The following is a 20,919-nucleotide window of genomic DNA, read 5'->3' as shown; positions in this document are numbered from 1 at the left end:
AGTATGGCATTGTGACATCACCATAAAAATTTCAGAGCAATTGCACATGCCAAATTAAAGATATGCATTTAACATGTGACAAGGTGCTTATTTCATAAATTCAGAAACATGGGTTATATAGTGTCAAACAACAGATTTCAGATTATTTACATACTACTATTATCATAAAGAAGTGTGACCCCAAAGTAGAACACCAGCATAAGCACCAATTATTTCTTATGATTTTCTTAAGGAAACAAGCCAAATCCCAATCATAAAATACATACCACAGATAAATATTTATCATAGCACTCCAGAATCACACAAAGACTACCATAAAACTTTCATAGCAAAATAAGCAGTATAACAAGAGATGTGAATTTACTCATGAATAACAAGATTAAATCCTAATAAATATTTTTCCTAGAAAACATGGTTCATTTTATATTTTTATTAAAAACTAGCCATCTCAAAGAACACCACAAAATTGGTTTCACAATTTTTGGATCACCAGAACCAGAGATATGAGTTTTGCAAGAAAGCCAAAAATCAGGATTTGAATAAAAGGAAGGGGAAAACCGTTGAGTCACTGACAGCGGGACCCTCGCGTCAGCGACACAGAGAACAGAGGACCCCCTTCGCCAGCAAATGCTTGCCGATGGTGAGCTTCTCCGGTGGATCCAAGGGCACCAACGTGCTCCTGGAGAGATTCCGCACCGATGGAGGTAGGTGGCGCTAGGGTTTCGACTACGGAGACGGGTCGCCGTCGGCCATGGCGGCACGGCGGAGCTACCCCGGCTTACGCCGGCCATCTCCGACCGGTGGAGCGTTGGGTAAGGGCGGCTTAAGCATCAGTGAGTCAGCGCGGAGCTTTCTAGGTAGAAACGCCTAACCCTAACGGCTCCGGTGAGCCTGCTCACGTGCGAGGTGCTCGTCAGCGGTGAGCACGGCGGTGCGGCGGCCGTGTTCCCATGCGACGGCGGTGTCTCAGCCGCAATGGCGTGGCGTGCACCGACGTCAAGACCTAAGCAGACCCTAACGCTATCCAAAGAGAAGAAAGGAAGCAAGGGTGGAGCAGCGGCGAGGTTCGCCGGAATTAGTGTCGCGACGGCCGCGAACCCGACGACGATGAACTCGCGAAATGCCGCTCACCTCGGGGAGATCTCGTCCAACTGAAGGTTGGAGAAGATGGAGGAGCTCGAGGCGGACTTGGAGAGGCTCGGAGGCGCGGCCAGACGCAGAGGCGAGGGCGCGAGGAGCTTGCGAAGCTCTCAGCAGCAATGGCGACTATTGACGGTCCTTAAGTATCAAATTTAATTATCAAATAAATAAAGAAAAGGATCCAAATGAAATAAAGATCTAGACTTAGGGTTTTATCTGACAGAATTCCACGAGTTTTGGTGTTTGTCTATTTCTGCAGGGAGTTATCAGGAAATATGGAAGAAAGGCCCACATATCAGGATTACGTAAAGATATTAACGTGCTGCGCAATTATCTTACATCTAGAAGACTCCAGAAGCCACGAGACCGAAGCGGAGGCGAAACGGGGCCAGACCCTGGGCGGCCGCCCAGTTGGTCAGGGCGCCCGCCCACCTCTGGAATCCAATCAGGACTCTGCTTTGCGGGAAGTCTCTAATTGTGCTTCTAATTGCTTTCTAATTATCTTTGTTCTTCAATATTATGAATATGACTTTGTTCTACTTCAATATATTGCTTATGACTTTGCTCTACTTGCTTATATTCAAGATTATATTGTTCTTAGTTTATCATAGTTATGTACTTGGCTTAGTTAGATACGTTCTATATACATGCTTAGGATCGTATAGCGTTTATCCATCGGATCCATGGGTAAATGATAGATATTGTGTAGGCGTGGTGCTTATTCCGTATTTATCTGCGATTGTACCCAATATGCCAGATCGTGGTGTAGTTCGTGATAGTGACAGCTTCATTGATTCTTATATAGTCCCCCTCTCGTGTATTGGGCTGGCAGAGCAACATTATTACAGGGAAGTGATTGCTATGTTTCTCATATTCCTTGCTAATATCACTATGCATGGGCGTAGTCTTGTCTAGCAATGATTGCTAAGTATGCTTGCACTAACTATGATAATGCTAGACTATATAGTTGGGAATAACTTAGGGAATATTCTTGTAGTTCGTTCTAATACCATGCTAATGACTTTCTAGAGTATCTAATTGAGGTGCTTATCATATTTATTACGTGGCTAGATAAGATTAGTTATCCTTGTCACTATTATCATTTCATATATCTTTTATGTGACACTTATCCCTGTATGATGAGTTAGATATAATGTTCTCAATTATACATGCAATGATAGATGCTCAATCTCATATTCTATTCTGTAATCAATAGTGATGATTGACTAATCCCTTCCCAGTGGTAAAAATATAAATAACGATACCTGGAATACTTCCCGGTTAAAATGCTGCATCGGTATTAATCTGTGCGCTTGCAGATCCCATTCATTATTTATTTAGAAGAGCAATTGCATATTTCAATATCGCGTCTCTCATGTCATGCTGGGGATGACAACTTGGCTTAAGTGGTGTGAGGGATAGGTTTGGCATTTTTGGCACCGTTGCTAGATTTAGAACTTAGTCTACTTTTGGTAATGATGTTAAGAATACCCAACAAGCATTTTTGGCGCCGTTGCCGGGGAAGGTTGATTACCAATCAGGAATGGAATAAAAGATTTTGAGTCATCATTCGCATCACTAATATGATTGAGCTTATCTATTCTCTCATACAGTTTTACCCCGATATTTTTCTATTTTATCTTATGCAGGGGAATGTATGAATAGAAGACATCTTCCAGGGAATTTTGTTGACGATCCCGAAGCATTATTCAAGAAGACGAGAGCCAAGCTAAAGAAATCATCAACACTTCACGAAGAAGCTTCATCCAATCAAGAAGATCACCAGAACTTGTCTTCAGAGTTCGAAGCCATGGCGAACAAATCGATCCGCGAGTTCTCAGCTCCCACTACGGACAACATCCGCACTGGACCTGCTGCAGAGATCGATGGCAACTTTGAGCTCAAGCCTGGACTTATCAACATGGTGCAATCCAACCAGTTCTGTGGGAAGGCACACGAAGATGCTAGTGCTCATTTACAACACTTCCTGGAGATTTGCAACACATTCACCATAGCAGGAGTTTCCAAAGACGCTATACTACTTCGCCTCTTCCCATTCTCACTGTTAGGAAGAGCGAAGCAGTGGTTCTACGCTACAAAGGAGAAGAATACTACGAGGGCACTCTGCTCAACAAACTTCCTGGCTAAGTTCTTTCCCATGGGCAAGACCAATGCTCTCCGTGGGAAGATTACAAGTTTTCAGCAACAAAATGATGAATCTGTTCCAGAAGCATGGGAGCGCTTTCAAGACTACATCCTAGAATGTCCCCATCATGGAATGGAGAGTTGGCTATTGATGCAGACGTTTTATCATGGGCTCAGCAACAGTGCCCGAGAGACCATGGATGCTGCAGCTGGAGGAGCATTCTTATCACTTACTATACCACAAGCCACAGCTCTTGTGGAGAAGATGGCGTCCAATCAAAGCTGGAATGAAGAGAGGACCCAGACACGCAAGAGAGGTGGAGGTATGCATCAGCTGAAGGAGGTAGACATGCTGTCTGCAAAGCTAGACCTGCTCATGAAGAAGCTCGATGATAAAGCTGGAGACAAGAAAGAAGTTATGCACATCTACGACTCTCACATGACTTGTGAGGAGTATGGAGACACTAGACACTCAGGCAACCACTGCCCTGAGATACTTGAGGATGTGAACTACATCAACAACAACAACAACTACTACTACAACCGTCCTCAACAAAATCAAGGTTGGAATCAACAGAGGCCTAACTACTCAGGTAATTATCAAGGTAACAATTCTTACAACAATAATAATAATTTTCCACCTTTGAGAGAGTTAGTGTCTAATCAAAAAGCTAATGGATAACCTGTCTAAGAAATTGGCATCTAATGATAAAATGCTAGAAAATATAAATAATAGAATGGATAATTTTTCTACTGCCATCAAGAATCAAATTAGCTTTAATAAAATGATTGAATCTCAGTTAAATCAAATAGCTGCTGCTGTTCCTACTACTAACCCCGGTATACCATCACAACCGGAAGGATTAGAATCTGCAAATCTTGTAGACATGTTTGATGCAGGTAATTGGAGTAACCTCGTCAATGAATTTTCTACTGACCGTCTGCCGGTCAAGAGAGGCGATCCAGGACGCCCCGTCATCCCGATCTCCATCGGCATGGTGGATGTCCCAGAAGCACTCTGTGACTTTGGCTCCAGTGTCAACATTATACCCAGGGTACTCTATGAAAAATTCTTTACATATCCTTTATTAGAAACAACCATGTGTTTGCAGTTTGCAGATCAGACGATAACTTTTCCAAAAGGAATAGTGAGGAACCTTTGTGTTCGAGTTGGTACCTTATATGCCCCAGCAGACTTCGTAGTAGTAGAGACCGGAAATGATGAGAGAGCACCTATCATTCTAGGGAGGCCATTCTTGAACACCACGGGAGCTATCATCTACGCCAGTGCTGCTAAGATCAGTTTCTATGTCAAAGGGAAGAAGGAGACATTTTTCTTCAAGAACAAGACTACACAAATTTCAAATCAATCCAGACGTGAATCAAGGAAGAGGACCAACAGGAGGAACAGGAACAAGCAAGTGTGGACCGAGTCAGCTAAGATGGTCACTGTAGTCCATGGAGGCCAAGATCACCAACTGAAGTCACCGTTTTTGACCAAGAAGGACGACCCAGGAATGCCAAGCATTTACTGCTCTATAAATGGATACAACTTCTACAAGACGATTTGCGACACCGGATCAGGCGTCAACATAATGGCCGCAGTCACCTATCGGCTCTTGTTCGGGACCATGCCACTAAGACCAACATACATTCAGCTCCAGATGGCAGATCAGACATTTCGAGAAGTTCAAGGAATAGTATCTGATGTCCCAGTCAAAATAGACGATCACTTTGTCTACACAGACTTTCAAGTTGTTGACATGGGAGAAGACGAGTATGATCCACCCATCATCCTTGGAAGACCATTCCTCAGCACCGTTAAAGCCATTATCTACATTGGAACTGGAGAAGTCCATATGCACTTCCCCTCAGAGAAGGTACGCCGTTATTTTACTGACCCTAACTATATCGTTGAAGAATCTAAGCAGATAAGAAAACGACGCAACCGCAACCAGAGGAGGCAGATCATCGGGGACGGATGGGCAGACTATGAAGGAGAAGTTGTAAGGTCAGAAGACGTAGAGTTTAAACAGAATTATCCAGAGGAGATTGAAGCACCGAGTCAGGTATGGAAAATGAAGATAACTATACAAGAAGAGGAGGCGCTGCCGGAAGTACCGACTACGCCACCCAACGAACCTCAGGACGATTAAGAAACTGGAGAGTCCCGTTCGGAGGACTTAAAAACACCGAACGCCTTGCCAAGAGGTAAAATTGGTAGTTATCCTTTCCTTTTCAATTATTTAAAATAGTTTACTTAGTTAATCATGTTCATACTATCTTAAAAAAAGAAAATAAAAATGTGAAGAAACTGTAAGCCCCATGTGAGTAGACGAGTGGCATAAAACCCATAAGTATATTCACTGTGGTGGCATAAAAATAAAATAAATATTTTTCTGCTTTATAAAGACAAAAATATAAAAACAGGGAGTAACAATTATTAAGGAGTCTCAAGATAATGAAGGCTATATATTTATGCTAACACTTAATCAGTTCCACAAGCTTTGTTGTCTATTTGAGCTCCACAGAATTTAAGAATCAAGAAGACTAGCAGGAGGAGGACATTCTAATCGCTGTCAGAAGGCTGCTGACTTTCAAATACACCTCTGCCACCTGCTAGCTACATCATGAGAAATTACGTCAAAATTCAGCTTGGGGGAGAGCACCCCCATTTATATCGATAAGTATTTCTATCTATCTATCTTTATACTTATATTATTTTAGAATATTAATACACATAAACTATGGGAAAACCAAATAAAGATTTTATGCTTATATATATATATTACTTAGTGTGTTTAATAAATAAATAAAGTGGCTATGCTAATCTGTATCTAATAAAACTTAAGCATGGATGTGATGAATAGTTGCTCTGCCTAATTTGCACATTTTAAGTTCTCTCTCAAGTTTAGACATAACTGTTATAATTTAAAGCTTGCTCTAGACCTAAACTTGTGGGATGAAAACTTGATCTGAAGTCTAAGTTGTTAACGGATACGATATAAGAAGGTTGAGCTGCTGTTTATCTGTTCCTAGAGATGCTAGAATTCTGGAGAATTTATCTTTGAAAATCTTTAAAATGTTGCATGATGAGTTCCTGTATGATGAGAGCTTAAATTCCTACCACAGCCATATATACATGCTTGCTAGACTTTGAGCCACGCATTTACTATTTACTGCTTATGAGCATTGAGTGTGGTCAAGCTGTGTAGACCCTTAGGAGCTTGTCATGTGGTTAAATCAAGATTTCACTTGCACGTTCACTCATATATGCTACTTCTACTCCGGAAGTACCATCCACATACATCCACTAATTTCCATCTCCAGAACCACCTAAAAATATTCTACTCCTAATCCGGGAGAGAATAACCAAAAATATTTCTGTATTCCCCTTGTGAAATAAATGCTCAAGTTATCTTGTTACTACCACTTGCTATATTATCTCAAGAGATGAGTGCTCTAAAAAAAAGAAGAAGAAAATAATGCGAGAAAATAAAAAGGAGCAAGTGCTCGGAACCTCGAAAGAAAAGAAAAAGTGAGACGAGAGGTAAAAATGGACAAGTGTCCGACAGTAGAATTAGGGGTGCAAGATACCCACCTGAGAGAAAAGAAAAAGAAGAGCATCTCATTCTCCTCATAAAGTTTCAAAAGCAAGGAAGGTATGTATTCCCTCAAAGAGCAAAGTAGAATTAGACTTTCACCACAATTGTTTTCACCATTGTTTTCACCATTGTTATCACCATCATCACCATATACCATTCATTCGCCACACATACACATCTTGATTAAACTTATTGACTTGTTACTTTGGATCCATGGTTTGACTATGCAATACATGTCTTGTAAGTATGTATACTTTATCTCCCACCTATGAGCTCCAGATATTAAAGCCTTATTAGAGTAGGATGAGAGAGAAGGCAATGTCACTATGCCTCATACCACAAATACCACATATCTTGAGAGAAGGCATATACCATCAATGCCTTGGTAAGGATCCAAAAATACCACAAAAGAGAGACCTGAGAGAATCATACAAGGAATCTCTGAGTTTTATTTGAAAATCTGCAAAAACCCCAGAGCTATAGCTGATCAAGAATAAGAGACATGGCACTTGGCTAGATTGTTCTATCTTTTAACCACTCAAGACAGAAGTGACAGTTACAAGTCCCATGGTGTAGGTAAAGTAAGTAAGTTTTAAGTCTTGACAGTTTACTCTTACCCAGAGATGAGATCTTATTTAAAAGCATGTGTACCGTCAAATTTTTAAAAGATATTGCAACAACTTATGATCCATAGCTGAGTCTATCCTTGCTCAGGGACGCACAAGAGGTAAGCTTGGGGGAGTTTGTTGACGGTCCTTAAGTATCAAATTTAATTATCAAATAAATAAAGAAAAGGATCCAAATGAAATAAAGATCTAGACTTAGGGTTTTATCTGACAGAATTCCACGAGTTTTGGTGTTTGTCTATTTCTGCAGGGAGTTATCAGGAAATATGGAAGAAAGGCCCACATGTCAGGATTACGTAAAGATATTAACGTGCTGCGCAATTATCTTACATCTAGAAGACTCCAGAAGCCACGAGACCGAAGCGGAGGCGAAACGGGGCCAGACCCTGGGCGGCCGCCCAGTTGGTCAGGGCGCCCGCCCACCTCTGGAATCCAATCAGGACTCTGCTTTGCGGGAAGTCTCCACCGACCTAAAGGATGAATCTAAACCATACAATATATGTCGGTTTGATCCAAGGGCCCATATTCACTTGAAGGGACTATAAAACCAGACCCCCTGGCCCCTGGAGGAGAGAGCCTCTCAACCCTAATTCATTGTTCCATCAAGGGAGAAGAAGCCTCTGATCAAGATTAGAGCCACCACATCAATTAGATATCTAGATTAGCATAGCTACATAGGATTAGAACTAGAAGGAGTCAATCTTCGATTGGTTTCCGGATCTGTCAGGAGGATTCTTGGTAATTCTCTAATTGTGCTTCTAATTGCTTTCTAATTATCTTTGTTCTTCAATATTATGAATATGACTTTGTTCTACTTCAATATATTGCTTATGACTTTGCTCTACTTGCTTATATTCAAGATTATATTGTTCTTAGTTTATCATAGTTATGTACTTGGCTTAGTTAGATACGATCTATATACATGCTTAGGATCGTATAGCGTTTATCCATCGGATCCATGGGTAAATGATAGATATTGTGTAGGCGTGGTGCTTATACCGTATTTATCTGCGATTGTACCCAATATGCCAGATCGTGGGGTAGTTCGTGATAGTGACAGCTTCATTGATTCTTATATAGTCCTCCTCTCGTGTATTGGGCTGGCAGAGCAACATTATTACAGGGGAGTGATTGCTATGTTTCTCATATTCCTTGCTAATATCACTATGCATGGGCGTAGTCTTGTCTAGCAATGATTGCTAAGTATGCTTGCACTAACTATGATAATGCTAGACTATATAGTTGAGAATAACTTAGGGAATATTCTTGTAGTTCGTTCTAATACCATGCTAATGACTTTCTAGAGTATCTAATTGAGGTGCTTATCATATTTATTATGTGGCTAGATCAGATTAGTTATCCTTGTCACTATTATCATTTCATATATCTTTTATGTGACACTTATCCCTGTATGATGAGTTAGATATAATGTTCTCAATTAAAAATGCAATGATAGATGCTCAATCTCATATTCTATTCTGTAATCAATAGTGATGATTGACTAATCCCTTCCCAGTGGTAAAAATATAAATAACGATACCTGGAATACTTCCCGGTTAAAATGCTGCATCGGTATTAATCTGTGCGCTTGCAGATCCCATTCATTATTTATTTGGAAGAGCAATTGCATATTTCAATACCGCGTCTCTCATGTCATGCTGGGGATGACAACTTGGCTTAAGTGGTGTGAGGGATAGGTTTGGCATTTTTGGCACCGTTGCTAGATTTAGAACTTAGTCTACTTTTGGTAATGATGTTAAGAATACCCAACAGCGACGGCGTTTCCACCAGACAGAGTGCGAGAGAGAGGAAGGAGGAGAATGGACGGGCGCTGAGCGAGTGTGGGGCGCCGTGGCGTCCATGCCAATGCCGACGACATGACGAGCAGGGCCATCACCGGTGTACGGGCGCCATCTGGCGGACAGGTGTCACTCCGGGCGTCCACGACGGCGAGCTTGGCTCTGATTCAGGCGACGCGATCACCGACTGAAACCCGATTTTGCACGATGATTAACTCCTAATCTACTCGATGATTTTGCTGGCTAATTGCTCTATGCTGGAGAGCTACATGAGTACTCCAACATTGCTTACAAGATCAGAGTCTAATTTGGGTTAGAATACAAATTGGAAGATGAACAACACACCCTTGAGCAAACTGCTGCGATTCAAGACTTAGAAAAATTTTCTAAGTGTTGAAAACAGCCCCAAATCTGCCTTGTGGGTCACTTTTGAGCTAGATGTGATCATTTTCATGAGATGGCCATAAAACAACTTTTGTTCCTTAAAAAATTTTCTACAACTTTGCTGTAGAAAGTTTTGGCAAACATTTTATGAAACACTTTTTAAAAGCCTAAGCAAAAGAGGTTTCTAGGGCCTATTTGTGTAAGTATGACTTAAGTGATTATTTTGGAGAAGTGATCAACATGAACATTGTTCCGAAGGTTGAGTTAAGGATAGATAAACTATTTAACAAGGCATAGCACATAAACACAAGCATGGTTCACACACACCTAAGCATAGGAAGACTATTTAAACAATTTAAATCACATTTTTGCATAGAAAGGTATGACTCAAGGTAAATGATGATCATGATATGCTTGAGTAGATGATGATGCTTATGTTATGCATGTGATTTATACAACCATAACACTGGGGTGTTACAGCACAGGAACAGGTCAACGAGGGAGGGGAACCGCCCGTCGTCATCCACCGTCTTCCAGGTCCCGGTCTTGCTGCCACCACCGCCGCCTGACGTTCCAGCCTCGTCCTCCTCAGTAGGAATGCGGTCCTCCCACGACCAACGCTCTCGAAGGAATCCCGGAGCAATCTCGTCCATGTCGTAGATCGTACCCTTGATCTCTGACTGAGGGTCAATGGGGGTGCGCATCATACAGGCGAGCGCCACCACGCCATCTGCCCGCCCCGACTCTGCTGGGATCGAGGCGGGCGCCTCTGGACGGAGCCACGCCGGGGTCGGAGGACCGTAAACTGGCAGACCCTCCTCCCTGTTTCCACGCTCTTGCGGCGCTGGTGGCACTGGTTGGGGCGAACTGTGAGAGGGAGGCTCGAGCAGTTCCTCTAATTGCTGGCCCCTCTGCTGCTACTGCTCCTGGAGCTCCTGCAGCTCCTGTTGACGGTCCTGCTCCAGCAGCTCCTCGAGCTGGGGACCCGCTGGCGGCTGCCCTTCCTCTCCTTCTTTCTGCTGTAGCCGCTGCTCCCCCTGCGGCTGCTGCCGCGTCTCCTACTCGCGCTTCTCTCCCTCCTTCCTTTGCTCCTTGACGGAGCGAAGCCCGGCAGGCTAGGGCGTCCGCTTCGCGACGGGAGAGGTCTGGGCCTCCTCGTCCATAGGACGGGCGTCCTTCGAAGACCGGTCGCTGCCGGACCCATCACTTATAGTGATGGGATCCCCCTCGACCCCAGATCGGGGAGGCTCGGGGGCTCGCTCCTGCTCTTGGGGGTGAGGTGCCTCGACCCGCTTCGGCGACGGTGGGGCGGACTCACCCACCAGGGGACGGGGCGGGGCGCTCTCGGCACCAGTCGGCGATCGAGGGTCGGAGGAGCCTATAAAACACACAAAAGCAAAGGTCAGCCATCACGATGATTGATGTAAGAGCAACATAACTCCCATAACGACGGGAACAAGCCGCTGACCTGAATCTTTGGGGGCTGCTCCTACTTTAAGCCTTTTGGCCATCGAGGGCTAGGCTTGCTCGATCGTCCGCTTCAACCTGAAGATAGAAGAACAGGTATGAGAGAGGCCGTTACACAAAAGAATGCAAAGACATAGGAAGATGAGAATCATAGCGTCGAAGACCTTACCCCACGGGGAGAACGGCCTGTCTGCCGGTACCTCGACCGGCAGGCCTCGAACCGCCCCGCGTCAAGGCTCCCGGCCCCTCACAAACGGGCGTAGGCCTCGGCTCGGCATCTCTCACCTGGCGAGCGCCAGGGCTAGCACTCCTGTGGCTTGTTCCCCCTTGACGGAGGTCGCAGCACGACCATGGGTCAACGGCCCCGTCGCCTGGGGCTTAGCCCGGTCGCCCGCCTTTAGCGCAGGGGTGGTTGGGGGCGCGGGACGGACCGACTTTGCGCAGGCGTGGGAGGGGTATCAGCACGGGAGTGGCGAGGGGAAGACTCCCTCTGTTGCCTCTCAAGAGACCTGCTTGGCCCCTCCTTTGGTGCTCCCGTCCGCGGGGCGTCAGCGTCGGCTCGAGGTGGATCCTCGAGGATCTTGTCAAGACGGGACGCCATCCCCTCGGAGTCGTCGCTGTCGTCGTCACCAACACCGCCATCGTCCTCATTAGGGGACTCTTCCTTAGGCTCCCCCCTCTGCCTGGATTTCGCTCGGCGCATCTCCAGCGCTTGGCGCTCGAGGTTCTTCTTCTTCTCATTTTTCTTTTTTAAGTCCAATGCGTTCTTCTGCTTTTCTGTTGACTCTCGCCGCTTGTTACGATCGACCTCGTCCTCCTTCACTGGAGGCCTCGAGGATCGAACGTTGATCGATCCCTGCGCAGACAAGGACAAGTCTTAAGAAAGATCAAAGAAAATCGAGAATCAAAGTCATAAGTAGAAAAAAGACTTACCAGGTCAATGGACCCTGCATCGGGCCTCATAGGGAAGCCATTGACATGCTCCGGCTGGAAGTCACCAGCGACAGCCGCCCTGACCCGGGCCGCGACCTCATCGTCCGCTGGAGCCTCGTTGGACATCCGGCATGCCTCGAGATCCCGGGATGAAACGCCGAGACCCATCTCGTCCATCCTCAGCGACCAAGACATCAACGGGAGAACCCTTCGATGATGGACGGCCGAGAGGACGAGAGCGGCGGTCAGGCCTTCCATGCATAATTTCTTCAAGGCGTCGAGGAGGGGTTCGAGCCGCGATGGGTGGACTTGGACGACGCCGTACGTCCAGTTCTTCGGGCGCTCCGAGATCAAGCGACCGGTGTAGGCAGGGAGGAGGTCATCGTCATTCCGTAAGTAGAACCACTGGGAGTCCCACCCAGCATGGTTCGACGTCAATCCCACCAGGATGTACTCGTGCGGCCTCTCCGTTTTGCCAGTCTTCAGCACCAGGTTGAGGCATCCGGCCTGTACCGGCTTCCTCACACCTGTGGTTCCGGTGGGGGCGTTGAAGAGTTCGCCCCGGAACAGATGGAGCCACAGATCCTAGTGGGGCATCATCCCCAGGTAGCCCTCACACACCGCGGCAGTGACGGCGTTTGGCGAGAAGTGCTGGAGCTCCACCCCGTAGTGGTGGCAGAGCGCCCGCATGAAGCGGCTCGGAGGAGAGCCCAGGCCGTGGTGATGGAACTTGGCGAAGGAGAGCACATAGGCCTTGGGCGGCCTTGGCTCCCGGTGGTCCGCTGACGGCGTGATCCACTCCAGCCACGGCAACAACGTGTGGGGACGTAGGAGTCCCTCCCTCTCAAGCTCCAACAGCCGGCGCTCCATCATCGACGACGGGCGCCAATCGTCGGCGGTGATGAGTCTCACAGGCATTTTTGGGCGAGAGAAAGGCAAACTCGCTGCTACTCGAGGGTGCGCGCGTGTGAGAGATGGCAAGGAAGTTGAAGCAAAGACTAATGCAGAAGGCGGAAGGAGCGACGACAACGAGACCACAGGGCATTTATAGACGGCAGCCCACCAACGGACAGATCCGACAGATACGGTAACTCCTCCCATAAATGCGTCGTCTAACGGTCCTCACCTCTCTCACAGATGGGACGCTATGAATTCCATGCCGGTTCAGTACAGCAACGGCTCCTGCCTAAAAAGGGGCGCCCAACGGGCCAAAAAGGCGAACCGCCGCTGCCTATTCCTTCCCTCGTAAGCCAAGGTACGCGTTCATCACAGCTAAAATCTCGAGAGGTCACGGGCTGACCCGACGAATGGGTTTGACAGCAGATCTCGAGTGCCAAAGTTAGTGATGCCCAGTGAGTGGTCGAAGATCGAGGCCCGCCTCAAGAACTCGCTGGGGATGTCCAAGGTAGGGTTGAGACGGTCCAGAGGAATCCCACCGAAGGGAGGCATCGAGCCGCTGAACTCTATCGAACGAGACCAGTAACCCCGACCACGTCGACCCTGCTTTATGAGGACACCTCAGGGCTACAGCCGACCCCCTCTTAAAGGGCACGGGTCCTCACTTGGATTACCCGTTAGGAACTCAATCCGGGGTAGATGATGCTCGCTCTATCAGGAGTACGTCGAGACCGCTGCGCAAATCAGGCCAATCAAGGCCTTCCGCCATGGATATCGAGAATGTTTCCGCAAATTAGGCAATATAACCCTCGAAGGAGTCAAAAAAACTCCTCCAAGGGCTCGGGGGCTACACCCGCGGGGTCGCTCGCGTGCCCCCACGGAAACTCGACCACCTGAAAGAGTCTCCACTCGAGCGCCAGCACTCGAATAGAGACTCGGGGGCTACTGTCGAGGATACCAGTGAGGGGGTACCCAAACAGATGTGCATATCGAGGGTATCTGTACGCAAATCAAGGCCTTCAACTCGGCGCTCTAACCAGCTATACGCACGGTCCTCGACGACCATAGCCTCGAACACGGAAAGAGTTTCCTGCGAATCGACCAGGGCTCGAGCGCCGGCTACCGTCGAATACGGAAACAGGCTCGAGCGAATCAGAAGGCGTCAAGCGCAAGGACGCCGCCCGCCGCCTGACGCGGGCACGGGGACCAGGGCATTTAATGCGCCTGGCGCATTCTCACCTAACCCGTCAGTCACGGGAAGCGTGATATGGAACAGGCATCCGTCCCGTCGTTCTTTTTGCAGCCTTCCCCACCAAATAAGCCAGAGCATGGCAGGTCACAGGGAATGGGTCGGGATGTCTAATCAAGACCCCCCTTGAGATGCCCAGGGTCAGCGCTCTAGCTAGCAAGGCATTATACGACATCTGACCCTCGAGTAAGCATATTTCCTTCCTGAGGAAGGGTCGAGCGTCGACTGACCGCACTTCAACCACTCCGACGTAGCTGCTACCACGACGTACAAGCATGTGACATATGAACCAGTCCAGGACGGTGCACAGCAGCAGGATTCAGGGGCACGCGTAATCATCACCAAAGTACCCAGACAGGACGGCTCGAGGCCACGCCGGTACGGAAACCTCGAGTAGGTCAGTGCGCCATACCTCTATCGACCTCTAATCTATCTCCTATACATGTACCCTAGGCCTCTGCTTGGATCATTAAAAGGGGAGGCCCGGGACATGCGATACAACACAACACACAAGCCATACGTAGTAGAGCAAACCCACTCTGTCTCCATTCATACCACGCTTGTATTCACCCCTCTACAAGCACTTAGGTGTAGAATAATACAAACTCTCCCCCCTCGCTGGACGTAGGGCCTTCTCTTGCCCAAACCAGGATAAACCTTTGTGTCTTTTTGCATCACCATCAGGAAAAGGGAGCACACATACAAGTTTTACTCATTGGTGTGACCCCCCGGGGGGAAAACACCGACAACGAACATCAAGAGCGCTTCCATAGATTGGGCAACATAACCCTCGAAGGAGTCAAAAACTCCTCCAAGGTCTCAGGGGCAACCCCCGCAGGGTCGCTCGCGTGACCCCACGGCACCGTCCTCCTGCCTAGGTTCAGCCACGGCGCCGTCCTCCTGCCTAGGTTCACCCGGGATGGAGGCTGGCCCTCCTGGACGGAGCCATGCAGGGGTCAGCGGACCATAGACCTGCAGTCCCTCCTCTCCGGTCTTAGGCCTTTGCGATGATGGTAGTACAGGCTGGGGCGGGCTTCGTGGTGGCTATTCCAGTAGTTCTTCCAGCTGCCGACTCCACAGCTGCTGCTTCCTCTGAAGCTTCAGTAGTTCTTGTTGACGGTGTTGCTCCAACAGCTCCTGGAGCCGCTCTCCCTGCTGCCGCCGCCTCTCTTCTTCCTCTTCTTCTTCCCCACCCTTGCACTTTTCTTCTTTCTTCCTCCTCTCTTCGACGGAGTGAAGCCCGATGGGCCAAGGCGTCCGTTTCACGATAGAAGAGGCCTCGACCTCTTCGTCCACGGTGCGGGCATCCTTCGAGAGCCGGTCACCGTCGGATCCGTCGCTGATGGTGTTGGGATCCCCCATGCCCCTAGATCGAGGAGGCTCGGGGGCTCCCTCCTGCTCTTGAACACGAGGCGTCTCGACCCGCCTTGGCGACGGCGGGGTGGTATCAGAAATGGAACCCCCCTCCGATGGACGAGGCGGGGTTCTCTCAACACCTGTCGATGGCCGAGGATCGGAGGAACCTGTGTCCGCCCAAAGACGATACGTCAGTCACGAAGAAGCTCGATGCAAGAATCACCAAGCTCATATACTACTGAAAGGAGAATAAACCACTCACCCGAGCCATTGGGAACTGCCCCCACCTTTAGCTTCTTGGCCATCGAGGGTTGGGCCTGTTCTAGCGGCCGCTTCAGCCTAGGAAAACGGGTATAACATAAGAAAAGCCGTAACCCGAGAATGCACAAGATATCAGAAAACAATAATCACGACGTTAAAATCTTACCCCACAGGAAGAACGACCCGCCTGCCAGTACCTCGACCAACTGGCCTCGAGCCGTCCCGCATCGAGATCCCGGGCCTCTCATGGGCAGGCACGGGCCTCAGCTCAACGTCTCCCGTCTGGCAAGCGCTGGGGCTAGAACTCCCACGACCTACATCCCCCTGACTCGAGGCTGCCACGGCGGCGCGGCCACGGGTCAGTGGCCCCATCACCATAGTCTAAACTCGGTGGCCCGCCCCAGAAGCGGGAGGAGGTTGGGGCCGAGAAATGGCCCAACCCTGCATGGGCACAGGAGGGGTGTCGGCACGAGAACGGCGCGGTGATGACTCCCTCTGTTGACCATCGTGGGACCCACCCGACGCCCTCTTAGGGGCTCCCGTCCATGGGACGTTGACGTCGGCTTGTGGCGAGCCCTCGAGGATTCTGTCAAGACAAGCCACCATCCCCTTAGAATCGTCGCTACCGTCATCGCCCTCATTGCCATCATCCTCGTCGGGAGAGTCCTCCTAGGGCTACCCCCTCTGCCTTGATTTCGCTCGACGTGTATCCAGTGCTTGTCGCTCGAGATTCTTTTTCTTTTCCTTCTTCTTTTCTAAGTCCTTTGTGGACTTTTGCTTCTCCGCGGACTCACGCCTCCTATCGTGATCGACGTCGTCCTCCTTTACCGGAGGCCTCGAGGACTGAGCATCGATTGATCCTTGTGTGGGCAAGAGTAAGTCCTAAGGAGGATCAAAAAAATCGAGAATTGAGCGATGGCAAGGGGAAGGACTTACCAGGTCGATCGACCCCTCGTCCGGTCTCATGGGGAAGCCGTTAATGCGCTCGGGCTAGAAATCGCCTACAATGGCCGCCCTGACCCTAGCGGCGACATCGTCGTCCGCAGGCGCCTCGTTGGACATCCGGCACGCCTCGAGGTCCCGGGACGAAACACCAGGACCCATCTCGTCCATCCTCAGCGGCCGAGACATCAACGGGAGTACCCATCGATGGTGGACAGCTGAAAGGACGAGTGCAGCGGTCAGACCTTCCTCGCGTAGCTTCTTCAGGGCGTCGAGAATGGGACAGAGCCGCGATTGGAGGGTCTTGACGACGCCGTAGTTCCAGTGGTCCGGACGCTCTGAGATCAAGCGCCCGGTGTAGTCGGGGAAGAGGTTGTCGTCATTTCGCAGATAGAACCACTAGGAGTCCCACCCGACATGGTTCGACGTAAGCCCCACCGGAATGTATTCTCGAGGCTCCTCCGCCTTGCCAGTCTTTTGCACTAGGTTGAGGCAACTGGCCCGCACAGGTTTCCTCACCCCCGTAGCCCCACCGGGGGCATGGAAGAGCTTGCCCCAGTACAGGTGGAGCCACAGATCCCAGTGCGGCATCATCCCCAGGTAGCCTTCACACACCGCGGCAAAAATCACCACGGCGGTGATGGCGTTCGGCGAGAAATGCTGGAGCTCCACACCGTAATGGTGATAGAGCGCCTGCATGAAATGGCTCGGAGGGGAACCGAGGCCGTGGCAGTGAAACTTGGCAAAGGAGACCACGTACCCCTTGGGCGGTCTTGGCTCCCGATGGTCCGCCGCCGGCGCGATCCACTTCGGCCGCGATGAGGAAACGCGAGGGTGCAGGAGTCCCTCCTTCTCGAGCTCCAGCATCCGACGCTCCGTCATCGATGACGGACGCCAGTCATCAGTGGCGATAAGTCTCACCGGCATTTTGAGGGATGAAGGAAAGCGGCTCCACTGCTATGTGCTCGAGGGTGCACGCGCGTGTGGAGATGGCAAAGGAAGCAAAGGCAAGAACGATGGCAAAAGACGGAAGGAGTAATGGCCGGGAGACCCAACAGTATTTATAGACGGCCAACCACCAACGGGCAGATCCGGCGAATACGGTAACCTCCCTAGTAAATGCGCCGCCTAACGGTCCTAACCGCTCTCGCTGACAGGGCGCTACGAATTCCACGACGGCACAGTACCGCAACGGCTCCCACCTAAAAAGGTGCGCCCAACGGGCAGGAAAATGAACCACCACGGCCCTTCCTTCCCCTGTATGATAAGGTACGCATCTGTCATGATAAAAATCTTGAAGGATCATAGACCGGCCCGCTGAACGGGTTCGACGGTCGACCTCGATTACCAGAGTCAGGGATGCCCAACGAGGGGTCGAAAACGAGGCCTGCCTCGAGAACTCGCTGGGGATGTCTAAGGCAAGGGCAAGAGGGTCGAGAGGAATCCCCACAGAGGGAGGCAGCGAGCCGCTAGACTCTATCGAACGAGACCAGTAACCCAGACCGCGTTGACCCCGCTTTATGAGAACACCTCTGGGCTACAGCTGACCCCCTCGAATGGGGAACAGGTTCTCACTTGGATTACCCGATAGAAGCTCAACTTGGGGTAGGTGACGCTCGCTCCGCCGGGAGTACGTCACGACTCCGATACGAAACCAGCCGATTGAGGCTCAAAGCCCCTCTTTCATGGCGAACGACTTTCCGAGAAGGGGGAGATCAAGAGCGCTTCCATTAGAAAAGGCAACATACCCTCGAAGGAGTCAAAGACTCCTCCAAGGGCTCGGGGGCTACCCCCGCGAGGGTCGCCCGCGCGACCCCACGAAAACTCAACCGACGAGAGAGCCTCTACTCGAACGCAAGCGCTCAAGTAGAGACTCGGGGGCTACTGTCGAGGGTATCCACAAGGGGTACCTCAACCCTTGCTCATAACGAGAGGACCCGTACACAAATCGAGGCCCCTGACTCAACGCCCCCGCTTGCACGTGCGACTACCAAAACGCAATGCCAACTATAACCTCGAACACGGAAAAGGGGTCGTGCGAGTCGACCGGGGCTCGACTGAACAGCGACCGTCGAATGCGGAACTGGGTCATATGAATCGAAAGGTCTTGAGCGCAAAGACACCATCCGTCGCCTGATACGGGTAAGGGAACCAGGGCATTAATGCGCCTGTCGTGTTCTCACCTAACCCGACAGTCATGGGAAATGTGATAGGGAGCAAGCACCCATCCAATCGCCCCTTTTTGCAGCTTTATCCCTTTAGAAGAGTCAGAGTACGGCCGAGCACAGTGAGACAGTCGTGACGTCGCTTCACGACCCCACTCGAGACATACAAAGTCAGCGCATCTATCAGCAAGGCCATGCGCCGTGTCGGACCCTCGAGCGAACATGTTCCTTGCCAGAGAAGAGTTAGGCGGTCAAAGATAGCACCTCAACCACTCTGACACGACTACAACCACGACGTACAGGCGTGCCTATGGTTAAGCCAATCTAGGGCGGCGCACAGGGGCCGAATTTAGAAGCACGCGTAATCATCACCCAAGTAGTGAGTAACAAGATGGCTCGAGGCCACACCAGTATGGAAGCCTCGAGTAGGTCAGCGCGCCACGCCCCTATCGACCCCTACGCTATCACCTACACCATGTAACCTAGGTCTCCCCTTGGAACTATAAAAGGGGAGGCACAGGAAAGGATAGAGGACACGAGATACGTAGAAGAACAACCATACATCACCCCCGTCTAGGAATTAGAATCCACAACAATACTGACTTGTATACGCCCCTGCACAAGCACTTAGGTGCAAGATAATAGAAACTCCCCCCGCTGGACGTAGGGCCTTCTCTTGCCCGAACCCGGATAAATCTTTGTGTCTTTCTTGCATCACCATCTGGGAAAGGGAACATGCACACAAATTTTACTCGTTGGTGTGACCACCTAGGGGTAAAACACCGACAAACTTTTACAGGAGCTCAACTTAATTATGCAACCACTCAAAAAGAGCTTCTGGCTGTTGTCTTTGTCATTGATAAATTTAGATCTTATTTAGTTGGAGCTAAAATAATTGTTTACACTGATCATACTGCACTAAAATATCTGCTCACTAAAAAAGATGCTAAACCTCGCCTAATTAGATGGATCTTATTACTTCAAGAGTTTGACTTAGAAATAAAAGATAAAAAGGGAGTAGAAAATTCTATTGCTGATCACTTGTCTAGAATGTATTTTATGAATCCACAGGAAACCCTCATCAATGATTCACTCTGAGACGACATGCTCTACGGGATTAACAGGTCTGACCCCTGGTATGCAGATACACTACACCACAACACTACAATAGCATCTAACGTATGTTGCTAAAAGTTGATTTTACCGTTGAATAGTGAGTCGCTAAAGCTTATCCTCGAACCGTCCGTTGCTAATATCAAATACTGTGATGGATGGTTCGTTGCTATAAATATTTTGCTTTTACGTTGGACGGTCTGTTGCTATATAGCACTAACTAAGTCGAACCGTGGGTCGCTAAATATAACTGCATATTGGCCTAATGTTTTCAGCCCGTTCGTGTGAAATTTTGGCCCAGAACTCATATTCTATACCCTAAGTCAGCACCAGCCTAACAAGCGAAGTACTCCATACACGCACACACCTCACTCCATCTCCCCACCCACACGCCGCCTCGACACCCCGCCGCCGCTGCCCTGCTCGTATGCCTGACGACAGCCACCGCCGCCGCCTACCCGGCCGCCCGGTGCCCACGAGACATCCGCCGCCGCCTTGCTGGTGGATATCTGCCGCCGCCACCTCAGCATCTTGGCACTGGAGCTGGACGGCCGCCGCCACCACCTAGGCACCCGGGTGGCAGATCCAGGTGCCCCTCGCTCCCTCCTCGAGCGAGACCCCCTTCCCTCTCTCCTCATTTGCATCTTCTTCTCCATCCCCTTCACTTCTTGACTTGATTCGATGATTCGAGTGTCGGATGCGCCGCCTCAATCTCCTCTTGGTTTGATGCGAGCAATGGATGAGAGCGGAAGTTGAAGGTAGTCTACGGCCACAGCATGCTGCCGGCGAGCCCGCGACCACGGCAAGGGCGCAGCCCATCTCCGCAGCACAGGTCGC

The 20,919-nt window shown here is 49.5% G+C and overlaps 2 protein-coding genes across 2 annotated transcripts; both read right to left on the bottom strand.

The window, feature by feature from the left end:
• On the bottom strand, positions 11,564 to 12,129 carry LOC110435902. Its single transcript, XM_021462003.1, has 2 exons — positions 12,100 to 12,129; positions 11,564 to 12,022 (listed from the first exon to the last, which is right to left on the bottom strand). Exons 1-2 carry the CDS (start codon positions 12,127 to 12,129, stop codon positions 11,564 to 11,566), a joined length of 489 nt encoding a protein of 162 aa, XP_021317678.1.
• LOC110435901 (actin cytoskeleton-regulatory complex protein PAN1-like) lies at positions 15,290 to 16,234 on the bottom strand. Its single transcript, XM_021462002.1, has 3 exons — positions 16,029 to 16,234; positions 15,864 to 15,940; positions 15,290 to 15,768 (listed from the first exon to the last, which is right to left on the bottom strand). Exons 1-3 carry the CDS (start codon positions 16,232 to 16,234, stop codon positions 15,290 to 15,292), a joined length of 762 nt encoding a protein of 253 aa, XP_021317677.1.

Source organism: Sorghum bicolor, chromosome 5 (assembly GCF_000003195.3).
Source record: "Sorghum bicolor cultivar BTx623 chromosome 5, Sorghum_bicolor_NCBIv3, whole genome shotgun sequence".
Lineage (NCBI taxonomy): Eukaryota > Viridiplantae > Streptophyta > Magnoliopsida > Poales > Poaceae > Sorghum > Sorghum bicolor.
The sequence above is the reverse complement of the archived record's forward strand: the minus strand, read 5'-3'. Positions and strand labels throughout refer to the sequence as shown.

Bases quoted from the DNA above. Each gene is read 5' to 3' on its own strand.
- LOC110435902 (XM_021462003.1), bottom strand. From the start codon at position 12,129: ATGAGGCCCGATGCAGGGTCCATTGACCTG. The intron at 12,023-12,099 runs GTAAGTCTTTTT...TTGTCTGCGCAG, and splicing joins ATGCAGGGTCCATTGACCTG to GGATCGATCAACGTTCGATC.
- LOC110435901 (XM_021462002.1), bottom strand. From the start codon at position 16,234: ATGGGGCCACTGACCCGTGGCCGCGCCGCCGTGGCAGCCTCGAGTCAG. The intron at 15,941-16,028 runs GTAAGATTTTAA...CCGTTTTCCTAG, and splicing joins CGGGTCGTTCTTCCTGTGGG to GCTGAAGCGGCCGCTAGAAC. The intron at 15,769-15,863 runs GTGAGTGGTTTA...GGGCGGACACAG, and splicing joins GGCAGTTCCCAATGGCTCGG to GTTCCTCCGATCCTCGGCCA.